General features: G+C 42.5%; 1 protein-coding gene across 1 annotated transcript; it reads left to right on the top strand.

Moving 5' to 3' along the window:
• Positions 1-1,211: 1,211 nt before the first annotated feature.
• On the top strand, positions 1,212-7,116 carry LOC306915056 (lipopolysaccharide-induced tumor necrosis factor-alpha factor homolog; the record flags this gene model as incomplete). The annotated part of the gene is made up of 6 exons (XM_079492302.1): positions 1,212-1,335; positions 1,598-1,717; positions 3,243-3,317; positions 4,318-4,401; positions 6,148-6,289; positions 6,518-7,116. 6 exons carry the CDS (start codon positions 1,212-1,214, stop codon positions 6,624-6,626), a joined length of 654 nt encoding a protein of 217 aa, XP_079348428.1. The 3' UTR covers positions 6,627-7,116.
• Between the last annotated feature and the right edge of the window lie 9,438 nt (positions 7,117-16,554).

Here is a 16,554-nt window from a genome sequence, read left to right as displayed (position 1 = left end):
GCCATTTTAGCATCAAAATAAAAATTGGTCCACCAATATTTACATCAGTGAATGGATAATGGGCAAAAGAATTAACGAAACACCAATTTGATGTGGATGAAATAAAATATCATCTTACATCAGTTGAATCGTGCGTGCGTGCGTGCGTGTATAGCTACTTGAATTTGTATTCATTGTCACCAAATGAGCTTCATTAAGGTGTAAATTTGGCGGTGGCTCATTTGAGCTTCAATAGCAGCCTACCAGTAAATGGGTTGACTGTGTTTTTGTTGTTGAATAGGACAGTATCAATCTTGTTTATCACAAAATGAAGGAGGAGAATTCCAGAGCACCAATAGGTCTAAATGAATTTATAAGCAGCCTGGTTGTGGGCTTCAAAAACAAAGGCATGCAGGCCACATGAGGCCCATGGGCTGCCTGTTCGTTATCAGTTCTTACAGTACTGTATCTCATTTGGTTATTCAAAATTGAAGTCCCAGTCAACAAGGTCTGGTTTAGAACGACATTACAATAATGCAAATACATTAGATTACATGTTGCGGGAAGTGATGACAGTCCTACCGAAAGAAGACCTGGAAAAATGTACTGTAGATTATGCATAAAACAATAATCTATTCTCCACATGGGCTTGGTTTTCTTTCACGCTGTCGATGGCAGGATGTACGGTTGGTACCCATTTATTGGCAAAGTTTAATAGTTTTCTCTACAATGAGACTAAAGGCTGAACTTTCCTACTTACTGTTTGTTTTACTCCAACAAGACACCGAGTCCTTCAAAGCCTCAGATGCGGGACTATATGATGACGACCCAGTGCAACATCATGTTAACTTAAATCTGGATTAAAATTCAATTGAGTTCAGTTTTTTGCTTCAAGACATGTGGTCTTTGGTGGTGTAGTTGAAGTTGATTCAAATACATGTAAGGTTTTGTTGCCAGTTATAGCTGAAATTAGAGATTGGATTCAGTCGACAAACTGCATCCAACACAACCTTTGGAGTCTTTGCTAAAACTTCTTCAAATCCAGCAGACCATCATGGATACCAGAGCAGAGTGCCGTGTTCCGCTCCCATAGAGTACAGATCCACTTGCAGAGTCCACAGTAAGATTCTCAGAACTCCACTACAGATCAACCAGGAGAGCAGGAGGACCACACTAGAAATTGTGCCCCTGTGAGCTCAGAGCCCGCCCAAAGATCACTGGACTCAGGGAGCATGTCCACTGAGCTGGTCCTGATTGCGCTGCGAAAACAGCAGCTTGAGAACAGACGTGCCCTGCTGCAGAACATGCAGCAGTTTAGGACGAGGGCCCGGGAAGCTGGTAGCACTGCGGGTGATGGTGAGTAAAGGGAAATGGGATTTTCACTTGATTTCATCCTGTGTGCCGTCTTCTTTTCTGTCACACCAAAGTAGCAAAATTACAGCTCAAAACGTGTCACGTCTTTCTTGACCTTGTAGATGTACAATACATGTATGATAAGATCTCTCTCTGAATCAACATAAACACAGGGGGCTCTATTTGGTTTGAAAGTGTAATTAAGAACAGTAATTGAGTACATGTACTTTGTTGTTACTTTACGCCACTGATTCTTTGAAATCAGAGAGCGGCTACCAGCCGTGTGAGCTGGAGACTATTAATGAGGAGCTGAAGGAGCTGGCTCAGAAAGAGGAGGATCTCCAAGGACAGGAACAGAGAACTGTTTTCTCTGAACTCACTCCAGGTAGGAGACCCAGACATCTCACATCACCTTTCTTGGTCAGTGTCAAGGAATTCTCTGTCAACATTGCTGAGTTAGACAGAGACACTATTTCCATCTTAATTAACAATGTTAATTCATGGGAGAAGTACATTAAACACATACAGTACGTCGGTGGTCCAGACTCAGAGACTCCAGACGTTCTCTGCAGATAGAGACCAGATCATCCAGTGAGACAATAGAGCGTTGTAGTCCCGCCCCCTTTCAGAATGACGAGGGCACCGTTAGAGAATTTCCCATTCATTTTTCCATAGACGTTTCAAAAAGTATTTATTTCAAGACTTTTAAGGCCTCAGACAAAGCCAACAGCCAAGTTGACAAATCATGACAATAAACACATTTTTTTGGGGCCGAACAAATAATTAGAAAGAAGAAAAACAACAAAAAAAACACTGCCCTTTTTTCTTCTTTCTAATTATTTGTTCGGCCCAACTTTTTGAGTGGTGCAACCACTCCCTTATGGAGCTACATTATGTGTGTGGCTGGCTGCCTGGGTGCCTGGGTATGAGCACGAAAATAGCATGGTTGTTTTTCACCACCTGTGCGCAACCTAACACACTCACAAACGCACATATTAACTGTATATATGATGATTTCGGGTGTGCCAGTACAGTACAGTACAGTGACAGTACAGTACAGTACAGTACAGTACAGTACAGTAGAGGGACCCCCACACGGTAACTCTCATTTCTCTACCGTTTCGGACGTGGGGCGACTCGCCGGAACCGGGCCGGCACCCTTTCCGTGGTCCTGTGCATCTGGAACTTCTGGGGACTCCCCGGGGACCCCCACAGGGAGTTGCACCACTCACTTCACACGGGGGTGATTTTTTGTTTATTGTCATGATTTGTCACCATCCGAGTTGGCTTTGTATATGTCAGGGTCTGTCTCTCCACAGACCATGTCAGCCCTGGCCACTCCCACTTTCCATTCCACACTGCAGTCCCATTTACTCACCTGTCTACAACTCCCTCGTCATCCCACCTGTGAACAATTCAACAATCAACCTTCCCCCTATAATACTGGACTCATTGCAAATATTCAGTTGTCAGTTCATAGTTTGTTGTTTCCGATGCATGTTCCTGGTTTCGAGTTGTTCCTGTTTGACTACTTTGTCATTTTTCTGTTTGATTCCTGCATTCCTGATTTTCCTGCATACAACTTCAGTGTAAGGTTTTTGCAACTTCTTCATCTTTTGAAATCTGCCCTTGTTTGCTGTGACTGCATATGGGTTCAACTCTCACTGCATCATGAGGCTTAAAGGTCTTTAAATAGGCTAAATACTTTCTGAAACCTATGGGAAAATGAATTGGAAATGGTTTATTAAGAAGATATTAAAGGCATCAATGTATGTATATTTATTCAGAGATGCAACAAAATCATACTCCTTCAAATATCTACCATGAATGTGTAGTTAAACATGAGAATGAAGTAGACAACTATCCCTTTTATACTTGTTTTATTTTTATCTTTATTTGTATGTTGACAGAAAAGGCGAATGGGCTCCAACCGTATCCTGGGATCTATGTCCTCCCAAGCCGCTCAATTGCCTTTTCTGCCTCAGGTAAGAACATAGGAGATTATGGTCACTGTTATGGCCAGTGTGGATCGTAGCACTAACACCTTTTCTTTGTAGTGGATTCTGAGGTCTGCATTAGTAGTACACTGGACAAGAACTGCTATACGTGTTTAACTTAAGATCAACACCATCACCCAACACTTGTAGCAAAGATAATTATTTAACAGAGGGTTTCTATCGTTCCTTGGTTCGCTAAATGGCTTAATGAATTTGTATCACTGATACATCTGGAGAGGCTGCGTTGCAACAAACGGGACTGTTTAGGGTAACACTTTACTTTAAGGGACAAATTCATACACGTAATTAAGGCTTAATTAGGCCTTAATTAAGGCTTAATGGGTGATGCATTAGTTATCATTGATAACTAATGCATCACCTACGCCTTTAATATAGGCTTAATTAAGCCTTAATTACGTGTATGAATTTGTCCCTTAAAGTAAAGTGTTACCCTGTTTAGCAACATCTATCTGTCCCATTACGGGTCATCTTGACTCTGCTGTATGACTGCTCTACTTTACAGGCAAAATTGTTAAGGTGTCCAACTGTTGTATTGTGGTTGCCTATACCTCAATCATAAAATGATAGGTTCGTTACTCATGTTTACTGTATGCATTATTGTCTGTTTGTTATGTCTTGTTGATATATCTGTCTGTTATGTCTCATAAAAAATAAAATAAAAAACGAATAATAATGTTAAGGGTTAGGCTGAGCATTAGGATCTTTTTAATTTTTAATTGATATCAATGTGCATGAAGCCTAAATGACTATTCATGATTTGTCATAAGAATTTAACAACCTTAATTTAGAACATAAAGGAATAAGTCAGTTAAAAACACTTTCATATCCGTATCACAAATTAGGAACTTTGAATTTTCCCATATGGTAGTTTACCGTAAGTTACATTGTAGCCCTCATGGCCATTTTGAAATAGAGCTCTTTATATGAATGTGTGCTTGGAATGTGACACACTCCCGCTATTCTGAAGGCAATCGCATGGCACCCAATGGGGGGATCTACATCTTACCCCCTGCTGCAGAGGAGCAAGCTACTCAGGAACAGCCTGCAGAAGGTGAGTATGACCCTTCTGGTCCATAGCATAGCTCTAATGCCTTCATTAGATATGTTACTCTTCTCTTTCCTCTGTCCTTAGTGGACGCACTCTGAGCCACCCACCACCCGTATAAAGTGCACTTTTTGCCCATAAAGGGATTTATTTTTCACCGGGAAAAAATACTTTTAGTTACTCCACTGTGCCCTCTACCGATATTGCCAAGATAAAAACCTCATAGGCAAGATTTTTCCTTTCCTGGTGAAAAATAAATACTGGGCAAAAAGTGCATTTTATATGTGTGGTGGGGTGGGGTGGAGTGTGTCCACTAAGGAAAGGCTTTCTAAGAACACAAGCCGCCTTTGTATTGGTGAGTAGGTAAAACCTCTTTTATATTATATTATATTTTCGCAACAGAGGACAGGCTGGTCTGCAATTCATGCGAGGGCAGGAAGACAACAGTCCCATAGCCTTAATGCAACGGCAGCAAAGGGCATTAGGGCTATGGACTAGAGCTATGACCCGGCCTTCTTAGTTTCCGCACTCATGCAGGGGCGCCGCTGATTTTAACACCCCAATCGCCCAGGACAAAGTTCACCGTCCTTTCAATTAGTAACGCCCAGGACGAAGTTTTATCCAAAAAACGAAGATTATGGATATCACAATCGATCGCCTGTTGCGCAATACTCGATGTTGCGTAACAGTGGGACGTCATCGAAAATGTTCCCCCCCTGTTTAGCCGACGAGCACGAAAATCGTAAAACGTTACTAACTCTAAATCATCCCGTCCAATTCTAAGAAAAGATCCTGTGTTAGAGGGCCCACCGCGGCCCCATCGCTAGTCACAATAGAATGAATCATACCTCCCGTTGTTGTCGATCGGCTCTAGAGTGTTTTGGCTACATTTAGCTGCTACATCCACATCCGGGATAACATCCGGTCCGTTGGTAAAAATCGCTGGGCGCTATGATCTAATGGATTAAATAACCCTGGGCAACCCTGGGCAAGAGTGTTTTAAGAGGCGGAGCCGCGGAGCCGCGGAGCAAATTATTATTATAGGGGCAGCGGTGGCTCAGGGGTAGAGTGGCTGGATGGTAACCGCAAGGTTGCCAGTTCGAACCTGGGCTCCTCCAGAGTTAGTGTCGAAGTGTCCTTGAGCAAGACACTGAACCCCTAATTGCTCCTGATGTGCTGGTTGGTGCCTTGCATGGTTTCCACCGCCATCGGTGTATGAGTGAATGGGTGAATGTAATGCACAATCTATGTAAAGCGCCTTGGATAAAGGCGCTATATAAATGCACCATTTACCTTTTTCCATTTATTATGAGGATCGGCTTGCCACATTTAGTTGTCCCCTCAGTGTGTTGCCACAGTGCGTCTTGTGCATATGCCTGGCGGCGACGCTGCATGCATGCACGCACACATTATTATACACTATGATTCCCCATAAACCTTAAGCCAAATTTCAATACCCAAAATCTCGGCCACTCGCTCATTTCCACTTGGTCACTACAGCATGGTGGTGTTACGGTTAAATTGGTGACCTGCTGAAATGTGTGACAATCGTGTAGACAATCACATAACGTCAGTGTCCGAATGTAAATCGGTTCAGTTTTTTATTAGCAGAGTTTAGGCCACGTATTTAAAGACTTCCATGTAAGTTGTGTGAAATCCACAAGATGGTCACATTATTTTAGATCACCAATTTCACCATAAGGCCATGCTGGAGTGATGGAGTGTGAGTGAGCAAATCCATTCTTCCTACAGGACAGGTTACAGAGTTGAAGGATCTTGGCAGAACACCAGCCGTTGTCAAATGTGCCTCCTGTGAAGAAGTCATTACCACAGAAATCGACGGAAAAGTTGGCCCATCCATGTGGATTCTGTGTGGTATATGCGCCATGTTTGGGTAAGCCATGTAGATCTTTTGAACTGGGATTAGAGTCTAACCAAACCAAAACCCAACCTAACCAAACCTTTAGTTTGTCCAAAACATCAATCTCATAAAGCCTGACTTATGTTTCGGCAACAAAGTGTCACATGATTTGTCCTAAAAAAAATGTATTGTTGACTTGAGCGATAACATTTGGAATAGTTCAAATCAGGCTTTACTCTCCACTTGCTGCCTCTTTTACAGGTGTGTTGCAGGCTGCTGTCTAATTCCATTCTTCATGGACAGCCTGAGGGACGTCCATCACCAATGTCCTCGATGTCACACTCTCCTACACACATTCCAAAGGCTGTGACACATTGATGTGCCCCCGCAAAAACACATACAGTTCTGGGGTGATTAGGAAATACATTCTACTGCAATGATACTGAAGTTTGAACCAGGCCTTTGAGACTGTCCTTGCTTTCATGATATAGGCACCATGCAGCACACATCGTATTTCCTTATGCGTACAACATCCTGTTTATTGAGAATGCTCCACAGTCAATTACTCACGTTGTTCACATTTTTTGATCAGTTCAGTGCCATCTCAGGCTACAAAATGAATTGGACAAAATCGGCCCTGTTGCCGCTAAAATGAGGAGATGAGATCTGTCGTTCTGCCGCCCATAATCCCAGTAGTGAACAAATGTAAGTATCTTGGCATAGATGTGTTCTCGTTCTCGTTCAGGCTATTGTTAAAAACAACCATGGTGACACTTTGAATAAAATTTCTCTTGATTTAGGCCAGGGGTGGGCAACTTTGACGATGGAGAGAGCCACTATATTTCCACACTCACTCCAGAGGGCCGCATTGCATATTACTGTCGTTATTTAAAAACCTCATAGCACATAATCTACGGGGGTCAAATATGTTCGGTGAATAAAATGTAAATGATTTGTTGATGATCAGGATTCCTAGAAGATAATATTAGACCCCAATGTGTCCCAGCTCCAATCTGGATCTAGATTTGGTATGTCATTCCTCCATATAGTATCAACAGGTAAGGTCCCTAATAAAAAAAGCATACAGTGTGGAAACGAAACCTCTCGATCGACTAACATTACAGATAAGACTATTAAAGGGTGCATTGTAAGGAGGGTCTGCCATGGAACCCCATAAGTCTTCATGGTAGTTCTCAGTTTAGTTGTAGATAGAAAGAAGAAAAAATTACCAGGCAAATTAATAACATCACATAAATTCTGGAAACAACGTAAACCATTTTTATCAAATAAATCACCCAAAGTATGAATCCCCTTGGAACTCCATCTAGGAAAACAACTAGGGCGTTCATCCAACAGTAAACCTTCATTGTTGAACACTGGGGGAAACAAATTCCATTTCAAATACATTTTGCACATTTTTCAGCTGCTCTCCACACTGTTACTAACTGAGAAATGATTGGCCCAAAGCAAACTTTGCATTGATTATTCGTTATGTTTGAATAGATCAGATCTCTTAATTCAATAGGATGCACCAAACTCTCCTCAAGCTCTCGCCAAGAGACCTTAGCGTCGCGACGCGTTTTGAGCTTGTAGATCAGCTATTTTTGCTATATTTGAATTGAAATACTGAATTATTTTTTGCTTTTTTTTTTTTTATTAGAATCCTGAAAAGTAACCTTTTCATTGATTTTCAAATAGATTTAGTTTTAGTTATGATAACTTTATGAACTAAATACAAATTGTACACAAGACAATACTACTAATACTAGTCGGTAAGTACTAGTCATTTAATACTAGTCATTAAGTATAATTAAAGCTGGTCATGTTTGTAATTGCAACAGCTGAAATCAATACTATATCAGTATTCTGATATTAACCTGCGGGCCGCACTAAGTGAAGGTGGGGGCCGCATGTGGCCCCCGGGCCGCCAGTTGCCCACCCCTGATTTAGGCAGATGGTCGTCATTGCCCAACTCTCTTCAAGCTCGAGTATCAATCATAAAGATGAATGTCCTCCCTAGGGTTAATTTTGTGAGTTCTATGCTGCCACCGCCATCACAGTATTGGACTAAACTTCACTCTGCTATATCTAAATTTGTGTGGAATGGGAAATGCCCACTTCTCAAACTTTCCTTGTTACAGCGGGCCAGAGCTGATGGCGGCCTTTCGTTGCCTAACTTCAAATGATACTATTGGGCTTTCACTGTTCGCCCCTTTTTAAGATGGTTCGACTCAACTAAGGTCTCTTGGCGAGAGCTTGAGGAGAGTTTGGTGCATCCTATTGAATTAAGAGATCTGATCTATTCAAACATAACGAATAATCAATGCAAAGTTTGCTTTGGGCCAATCATTTCTCAGTTAGTAACAGTGTGGAGAGCAGCTGAAAAATGTGCAAAATGTATTTGAAATGGAATTTGTTTCCCCCAGTGTTCAACAATGAAGGTTTACTGTTGGATGAACGCCCTAGTTGTTTTCCTAGATGGAGTTCCAAGGGGATTCATACTTTGGGTGATTTATTTGATAAAAATGGTTTACGTTGTTTCCAGAATTTATGTGATGTTATTAATTTGCCTGGTAATTTTTTCTTCTTTCTATCTACAACTAAACTGAGAACTACCATGAAGACTTATGGGGTTCCATGGCAGACCCTCCTTACAATGCACCCTTTAATAGTCTTATCTGTAATGTTAGTCGATCGAGAGGTTTCGTTTCCACACTGTATGCTTTTTTTATTAGGGACCTTACCTGTTGATACTATATGGAGGAATGACATACCAAATCTAGATCCAGATTGGAGCTGGGACACATTGGGGTCTAATATTATCTTCTAGGAATCCTGATCATCAACAAATCATTTACATTTTATTCACCGAACATATTTGACCCCCGTAGATTATGTGCTATGAGGTTTTTAAATAATCCCAACTGCACTACCTTCTTCCATATGGTTTCGGAATGTCCAAATGTTTTCACATTTTGGAATATGGTTGCTGCTAAACTTTCAATTATATTACGAGTTAACATTACACCTTCTCTTTATTTATTTATTAACGATGTATCCCAATTGTAGTTAAATAGCACTCGCAAGTGTGTCTTTGCTGGCTTAACAGCTGCAAAGAAGATGGTTTTAACCTTTTTAGATATCGTCTATCTAGAGATGTCAACGGCAAGGTTACATGGAGCAAAAGAGGAAAATATTAATATTTGGTCGAACATTGAGGAAAAATCTAGGATATGATTTAGTTTTTATTATTTTTCTATTACACAGTGGTGAGAAACTTGGCGCAGGTGTGCATTTTGTGGCGCCGTTGGTCCTGGGAGGGAGGGGTGGGTGGGTTTGTTTGTTTGTTTTTGTGTTCCTTTTCTTTTGCTGTGTATGAGTATTGCATGTGCCCTTTTTTTGTGTTTTTATTCATTCATGATGTAAGTTTGGTTGTGCTGTTTGTCTTAAAAAAAAAACATTTGATAACAAAAACAACAAATGTTATAGGCACCAGAACTACTTTAAATCGAGTGATTAGGCTACACTGAAAGAACGATGCAAGTCTGGCATGATACAAGTTGGGGGGCAGCGGACTGACCTCATGCTTCCTTCTATGCATGAGGAGTCCAAGCTGCTTCTTGGAGTTTCCCCGGCCGGACGTAGCGCGTGGAAGGAACACGTTATTCTAACCAGTTCCTTTCTCCTCCATCAGGCGCCCCGGCTTGCCAGGGGGAGGTAGTTTAGAGACCAGGATTACTGCATGTTTTTTGTGAGGGTACCTACCCTAGGGGACACGGGGAGAACATGCAAACTCCACGCAGAAAGGCCCTTTGCCAACCCTGCCTCGGGTATGGGCACTGATGACGCGGAGGAGAGAGCATGCCCCCAACGCCCACAGTGTCCCCAGCGGGAATCAAATCCAGGACCTTCTATCTGTGAGGCGACAGCACTATACCGACTGCGCCAGGGCGAAGGGAACATTCGCCTACCAAGGGGGAGAAGGGGGGGGGGGGGGGAAATGTAAGGGGAGAGGGGGAGAAGGGGAAAGGATGAAAAACGCAAAAGGCCTTTGTTTTTGTGCATCTCCCCAGTGATTCATCCAAGTTCTTTATAGTATACATGATAGATTAATGAAAATTGTGACTGTCAATTTTAGATATACTCGCTGAGGATCCAAAGGTCAGGGCTGGTCCTGGGTTCAATTCCCACCTATGCCTACACCTAACCAATTTGTACTATTGTTGAGGGGCTAGCCCCTCCTATGTCCAGCTTTGAGGGTCTGTGTAAACACAAACAGACAAAAGTGAGGTCGCAAATTGTGATTGGCCAGAATGAGATGATGTATGATGACGTATGATGATAAGAGCACCCCTCACTTCACATTGGTGTGATTTTATATTGTATGTAGGGCAGGCCTACATTGTCAAACTTTGACAGATGCCTGTTAAGTATAACCCCTGAGACTGTACTTCATTCATACTTATTAAATTGTAGAACTATTCATATATTCGCTGGTGATAATTGTACAGTACACAATACAGTAGGCTATACAATATATTAATGTATATATTCACTACATTATCTTTCACTTACTCCAAATCAACTGCAATAACCGAGAAACCCCATTCAAACCTATTTAGGTTCATCTTATGGTGGACATGTTTGCCTGAAAAGGAATCTTTGAAATGTTTCATAGTTTTAAAAATATAGCGCTTTCAAATTTGAGAAAGTCCTGTTGGGGAAAAAGTCCCATTGGGGAAAAAGTCCCGTTGGGGAAAAGTCCCAAAAAGTCCCGTTGGGGGAAAAATCCCAAAAGTCCTGTTGGGGAAAAAGTCCCTTTGGGGGAAAAGTCCCTTTTGGGAAAAAGTCCCAAAAGTCCCGTTGGGGAAAAAGTCCCTTTGGGGGAAAAGTCCCTTTTGGGAAAAAGTCCCAAAAGTCCCGTTGGGGAAAAAGTCCCTTTGGGGGAAAAGTCCCTTTGGGGAAAAAGTCCCAAAAGTCCCTTTGGGGAAAAAGTCCCATTGGGAAAAAAGTCCCTTTGGGGTAAAAGTCCCTTTGGGGGAAAAGTCCCTTTTGGGAAAAAGTCCCAAAAGTCCCGTTGGGGAAAAAGTCCCTTTGGGGGAAAAGTCCCAAAAGTCCCTTTGGGGAAAAAGTCCCATTGGGAAAAAAAGTCCCTTTGGGGTAAAAGTCCCTTTGGGGGAAAAGTCCCGTTGGGGAAAAAGTCCCAAAAGTCCCTTTGGGGAAAAAGTCCCTTTGAGGGAAAAGTCTCGTCGCAAAAACCATGAACTATAGTTCATGGTTTTCGCAACGATTTAAAAAACAAATATGAAAATGATGAAAAAACGACATACTATAGTTCATGGTTTTGGCCCATCATCTGACAATAGTCTGTGTATTTGCATACTGGGCCCTGATTGGTGGCCCAAAACTTGGTGGGAAAGTCCCTCTTTTATGTCTGGCTTCCAGGCCAGTTGGAAAAGGGCACACTGAGAGCTGGTAAGAGTATGTTAAATTGGACATTTTCATGGTAAAAGTTTAGCTGGACAGGGTTGTTTCAGACATAAGCCCCAACCGTTACATCTCAGGAAACAGGGGGAGAGAGCACCGTCTCCCGATGGTCCTCCAGCACCTTGATGACATGGGACTTGAACCTGCCAACTGTCTGTAGCAGAGGCAACCGATCAAGCGCACCACACCATTGAGCCAAGGCACCTTTGGGCATTCAGCAGACGTCTCCTGGTGCTTTTGAGTTTTTATTTTTTTATTCGAGCCTTGAAAAGTTCAAGTTACTGCAGCATTGAATGAGACTTGAACACAGAAAGCCTGTACTGAAAGACTCATCATTAGACCACTGCGCCATCAGTCAGACGCTCTCAGCCAAACTCTCCTGGTACTTTTGAAGTGATCTTTTGTGTGTTAGGCTTCAGTTAGTAAAGTGAAGATAACACAGAATCATATTAATCAGATGTTTCTTAGCGCTGTTGAGGTCTTCTTTTGCATGTTAGTGTAACAGCCGGGAATCGAACCCAGGTCCCCCGCACGGAAGGCCAACATCCTAACCACTAAACCAAAGCAGTTGCCTATGGCGCAGGGGAGATATGAGAGGTCATCAGGCTGGGGCTGTGAGCCCCTGCTACAATAGGCTTCAGTTAATACAGCTCTACATGTTCAAATCCCTGTTCGCCTATAGTTTAATGCTGGAGTGTTTCAACTTTACTAACTGAAGGCCAACAAACACAATTACCAGGAGACTTTGGCTGAGGGTGTCTGACTGATGGTGCAATGGTCTAATGATCAGTCTCTCTGTACGGACATTCCATGTTCAAGTCCCATTGCTGCTATATAGCACAATGCTCTATACTTTGAACTTTTCAAGGCTCGAATACAAAATAAAAACTCAAAAGCACCAGGAGACATCTGTTGAATGCCCCAAGGTGCCTTGGCTCAATGGCATGGTGTGCTTGATGTTGGTTGATTCGGTTCCCTCTGCTACAGACAGTTGGCAGGTTCAATTCCCATGTCATCAAGGTGCTGGGATGGACCATCGGGAGACGGGTGCTCTCTCTCCCCGTTTCCTGATAAGTAACCGCTGGGGCTTATGTCTGAAAGAACCCTGTCCACCTAACATTTTTACAGATAAGAATTAGGTCAAACGTTTAAAGATAAAATAGCAATGCATTTTGGCCCATCATCTGACAGAATAGTCCGTGTATTTCATCTGACAGAATAGTCAGTGTATTTGCATACTGGGCCCCGATTATAATCGTCGACAATGGCAATGTCATTTTTCTTGACTTTTGACGATGAAAAAACTACACACTATAGTATATTTGTTTAATCATTTTCATCTTTTTTTGTAATCGTCGCAAAAACCATGAACTATAGTTCATGGTTTTCGCAACGATTTAAAAAACAAATATGAAAATGATGAAAAAACGACATCATGGTTTTGGCCCATCATCTGACAGAATAGTCTGTGTATTTGCATACTGGGCCCTGATTGGTGGCCCAAAACTTGGTGGGAAAGTCCCTCTTTTATGTCTGGCTTCCAGGCCAGTTGGAAAAGGGCACACTGAGAGCTGGTAAGAGTATGTTAAATTGGACATTTTCATGGTAAAAGTTTAGCTGCACAGGGTTCTTTCAGACATAAGCCCCAACCGTTACATCTCAGCAAACAGGGGGAGAGAGCACCGTCTCCCGATGGTCCTCCAGCACCTTGATGACATGGGACTTGAACCTGCCAACTGTCTGTAGCAGAGGCAACCGATCAAGCGCACCACACCATTGAGCCAAGGCACCTTTGGGCATTCAGCAGACGTCTCCTGGTGCTTTTGAGTTTTTCTTTTTTTATTCGAGCCTTGAAAAGTTCAAGTTACTGCAGCATTGAATGAGACTTGAACACAGAAAGCCTGTACTGAAAGACTCATCATTAGACCACTGCGCCATCAGTCAGACACTCTCAGCCAAAGTCTCCTGGTACTTTTGAAGTGATCTTTTGTGTGTTAGGCTTCAGTTAGTAAAGTGAAGATAACACAGAATCATATTAATCAGATGTTTCTTAGCGCTGTTGAGGTCTTCTTTTGCATGTTAGTGTAACAGCCGGGAATCGAACCCAGGTCCCCCGCACGGAAGGCCAACATCCTAACCACTAAACCAAAGCAGTTGCCTATGGCGCAGGGGAGATATGAGAGGTCATCAGGCTGGGGCTGTGAGCCCCTGCTACAATAGGCTTCAGTTAATACAGCTCTACATGTTCAAATCCCTGTTCGCCTATAGTTTAATGCTGGAGTGTTTCAACTTTACTAACTGAAGGCCAACAAACACAATTACCAGGAGACTTTGGCTGAGGGTGTCTGACTGATGGTGCAATGGTCTAATGATCAGTCTCTCTATACGGACATTCCATGTTCAAGTCCCATTGCTGCTATATAGCACAATGCTCTATACTTTGAACTTTTCAAGGCTCGAATACAAAATAAAAACTCAAAAGCACAAGGAGACATCTGCTGAATGCCCCAAGGTGCCTTGGCTCAATGGCATGGTGTGCTTGATGTTGGTTGATTCGGTTCCCTCTGCTACAGACAGTTGGCAGGTTCAAGTCCCATGTCATCAAGGTGCTGGGATGGACCATCGGGAGACGGGTGCTCTCTCTCCCCCTGTTTCCTGATAAGTAACCGCTGGGGCTTATGTCTGAAAGAACCCTGTCCACCTAACATTTTACAGATAAGAATTAGGTCAAACGTTTAAAAATAAAATAGCAATGCATTTTGGCCCATCATCTGACAGAATAGTCCGTGTATTTCATCTGACAGAATAGTCAGTGTATTTGCATACCGGTCCCCGATTATAATCGTCGACAATGGCAATGTCATTTTTCTTGACTTTTGACGATGAAAAAACTACACACTATAGTATATTTGTTTAATCATTTTCATCTTTTTTTGTAATCGTCGCAAAAACCATGAACTATAGTTCATGGTTTTCGCAATGATTTAAAAAACAAATATGAAAATGATGAAAAAACGACATCATGGTTTTGGCCCATCATCTGACAGAATAGTCTGTGTATTTGCATACTGGGCCCTGATTGGTGGCCCAAAACTTGGTGGGAAAGTCCCTCTTTTATGTCTGGCTTCCAGGCCAGTTGGAAAAGGGCACACTGAGAGCTGGTAAGAGTATGTTAAATTGGACATTTTCATGGTAAAAGTTTAGCTGGACAGGGTTCTTTCAGACATAAGCCCCAACCGTTACATCTCAGCAAACAGGGGGAGAGAGCACCGTCTCCCATGGTCCTCCAGCACCTTGATGACATGGGACTTGAACCTGCCAACTGTCTGTAGCAGAGGCAACCGATCAAGCGCACCACACCATTGAGCCAAGGCACCTTTGGGCATTCAGCAGACGTCTCCTGGTGCTTTTGAGTTTTTATTTTTTTATTCGAGCCTTGAAAAGTTCAAGTTACTGCAGCATTGAATGAGACTTGAACACAGAAAGCCTGTACTGAAAGACTCATCATTAGACCACTGCGCCATCAGTCAGACGCTCTCAGCCAAACTCTCCTGGTACTTTTGAAGTGATCTTTTGTGTGTTAGGCTTCAGTTAGTAAAGTGAAGATAACACAGAATCATATTAATCAGATGTTTCTTAGCGCTGTTGAGGTCTTCTTTTGCATGTTAGTGTAACAGCCGGGAATCGAACCCAGGTCCCCCGCACGGAAGGCCAACATCCTAACCACTAAACCAAAGCAGTTGCCTATGGCGCAGGGGAGATATGAGAGGTCATCAGGCTGGGGCTGTGAGCCCCTGCTACAATAGGCTTCAGTTAATACAGCTCTACATGTTCAAATCCCTGTTCGCCTATAGTTTAATGCTGGAGTGTTTCAACTTTACTAACTGAAGGCCAACAAACACAATTACCAGGAGACTTTGGCTGAGGGTGTCTGACTGATGGTGCAATGGTCTAATGATCAGTCTCTCTGTACGGACATTCCATGTTCAAGTCCCATTGCTGCTATATAGCACAATGCTCTATACTTTGAACTTTTCAAGGCTCGAATACAAAATAAAAACTCAAAAGCACCAGGAGACATCTGCTGAATGCCCCAAGGTGCCTTGGCTCAATGGCATGGTGTGCTTGATGTTGGTTGATTCGGTTCCCTCTGCTACAGACAGTTGGCAGGTTCAAGTCCCATGTCATCAAGGTGCTGGGATGGACCATCGGGAGACGGGTGCTCTCTCTCCCCCTGTTTCCTGATAAGTAACCGCTGGGGCTTATGTCTGAAAGAACCCTGTCCACCTAACATTTTACAGATAAGAATTAGGTCAAACGTTTAAAAATAAAATAGCAATGCATTTTGGCCCATCATCTGACAGAATAGTCCGTGTATTTTATCTGACAGAATAGTCAGTGTATTTGCATACTGGGCCCCGATTATAATCGTCGACAATGGCAATGTCATTTTTCTTGACTTTTGACGATGAAAAAACTACACACTATAGTATATTTGTTTAATCATTTTCATCTTTTTTTGTAATCGTCGCAAAAACCATGAACTATAGTTCATGGTTTTCGCAACGATTTAAAAAACAAATATGAAAATGATGAAAAAACGACATACTATAGTTCATGGTTTTGGCCCATCATCTGACAGAATAGTCTGTGTATTTGCATACTGGGTGGCCCAAAACTTGGTGGGAAAGTCCCTCTTTTATGTCTGGCTTCCAGGCCAGTTGGAAAAGGGCACACTGAGAGCTGGTAAGAGTATGTTAAATTGGACATTTTCATGGTAAAAGTTTAGCTGGACAGGGTTCTTTCAGACA

Source organism: Electrona antarctica (genome assembly GCF_951216825.1).
Source record: "Electrona antarctica genome assembly, chromosome: 22".
In the NCBI taxonomy this organism is placed as follows: Eukaryota; Metazoa; Chordata; class Actinopteri; order Myctophiformes; family Myctophidae; genus Electrona; species Electrona antarctica.
This window is presented reverse-complemented; position numbering and strand designations above follow the sequence as displayed.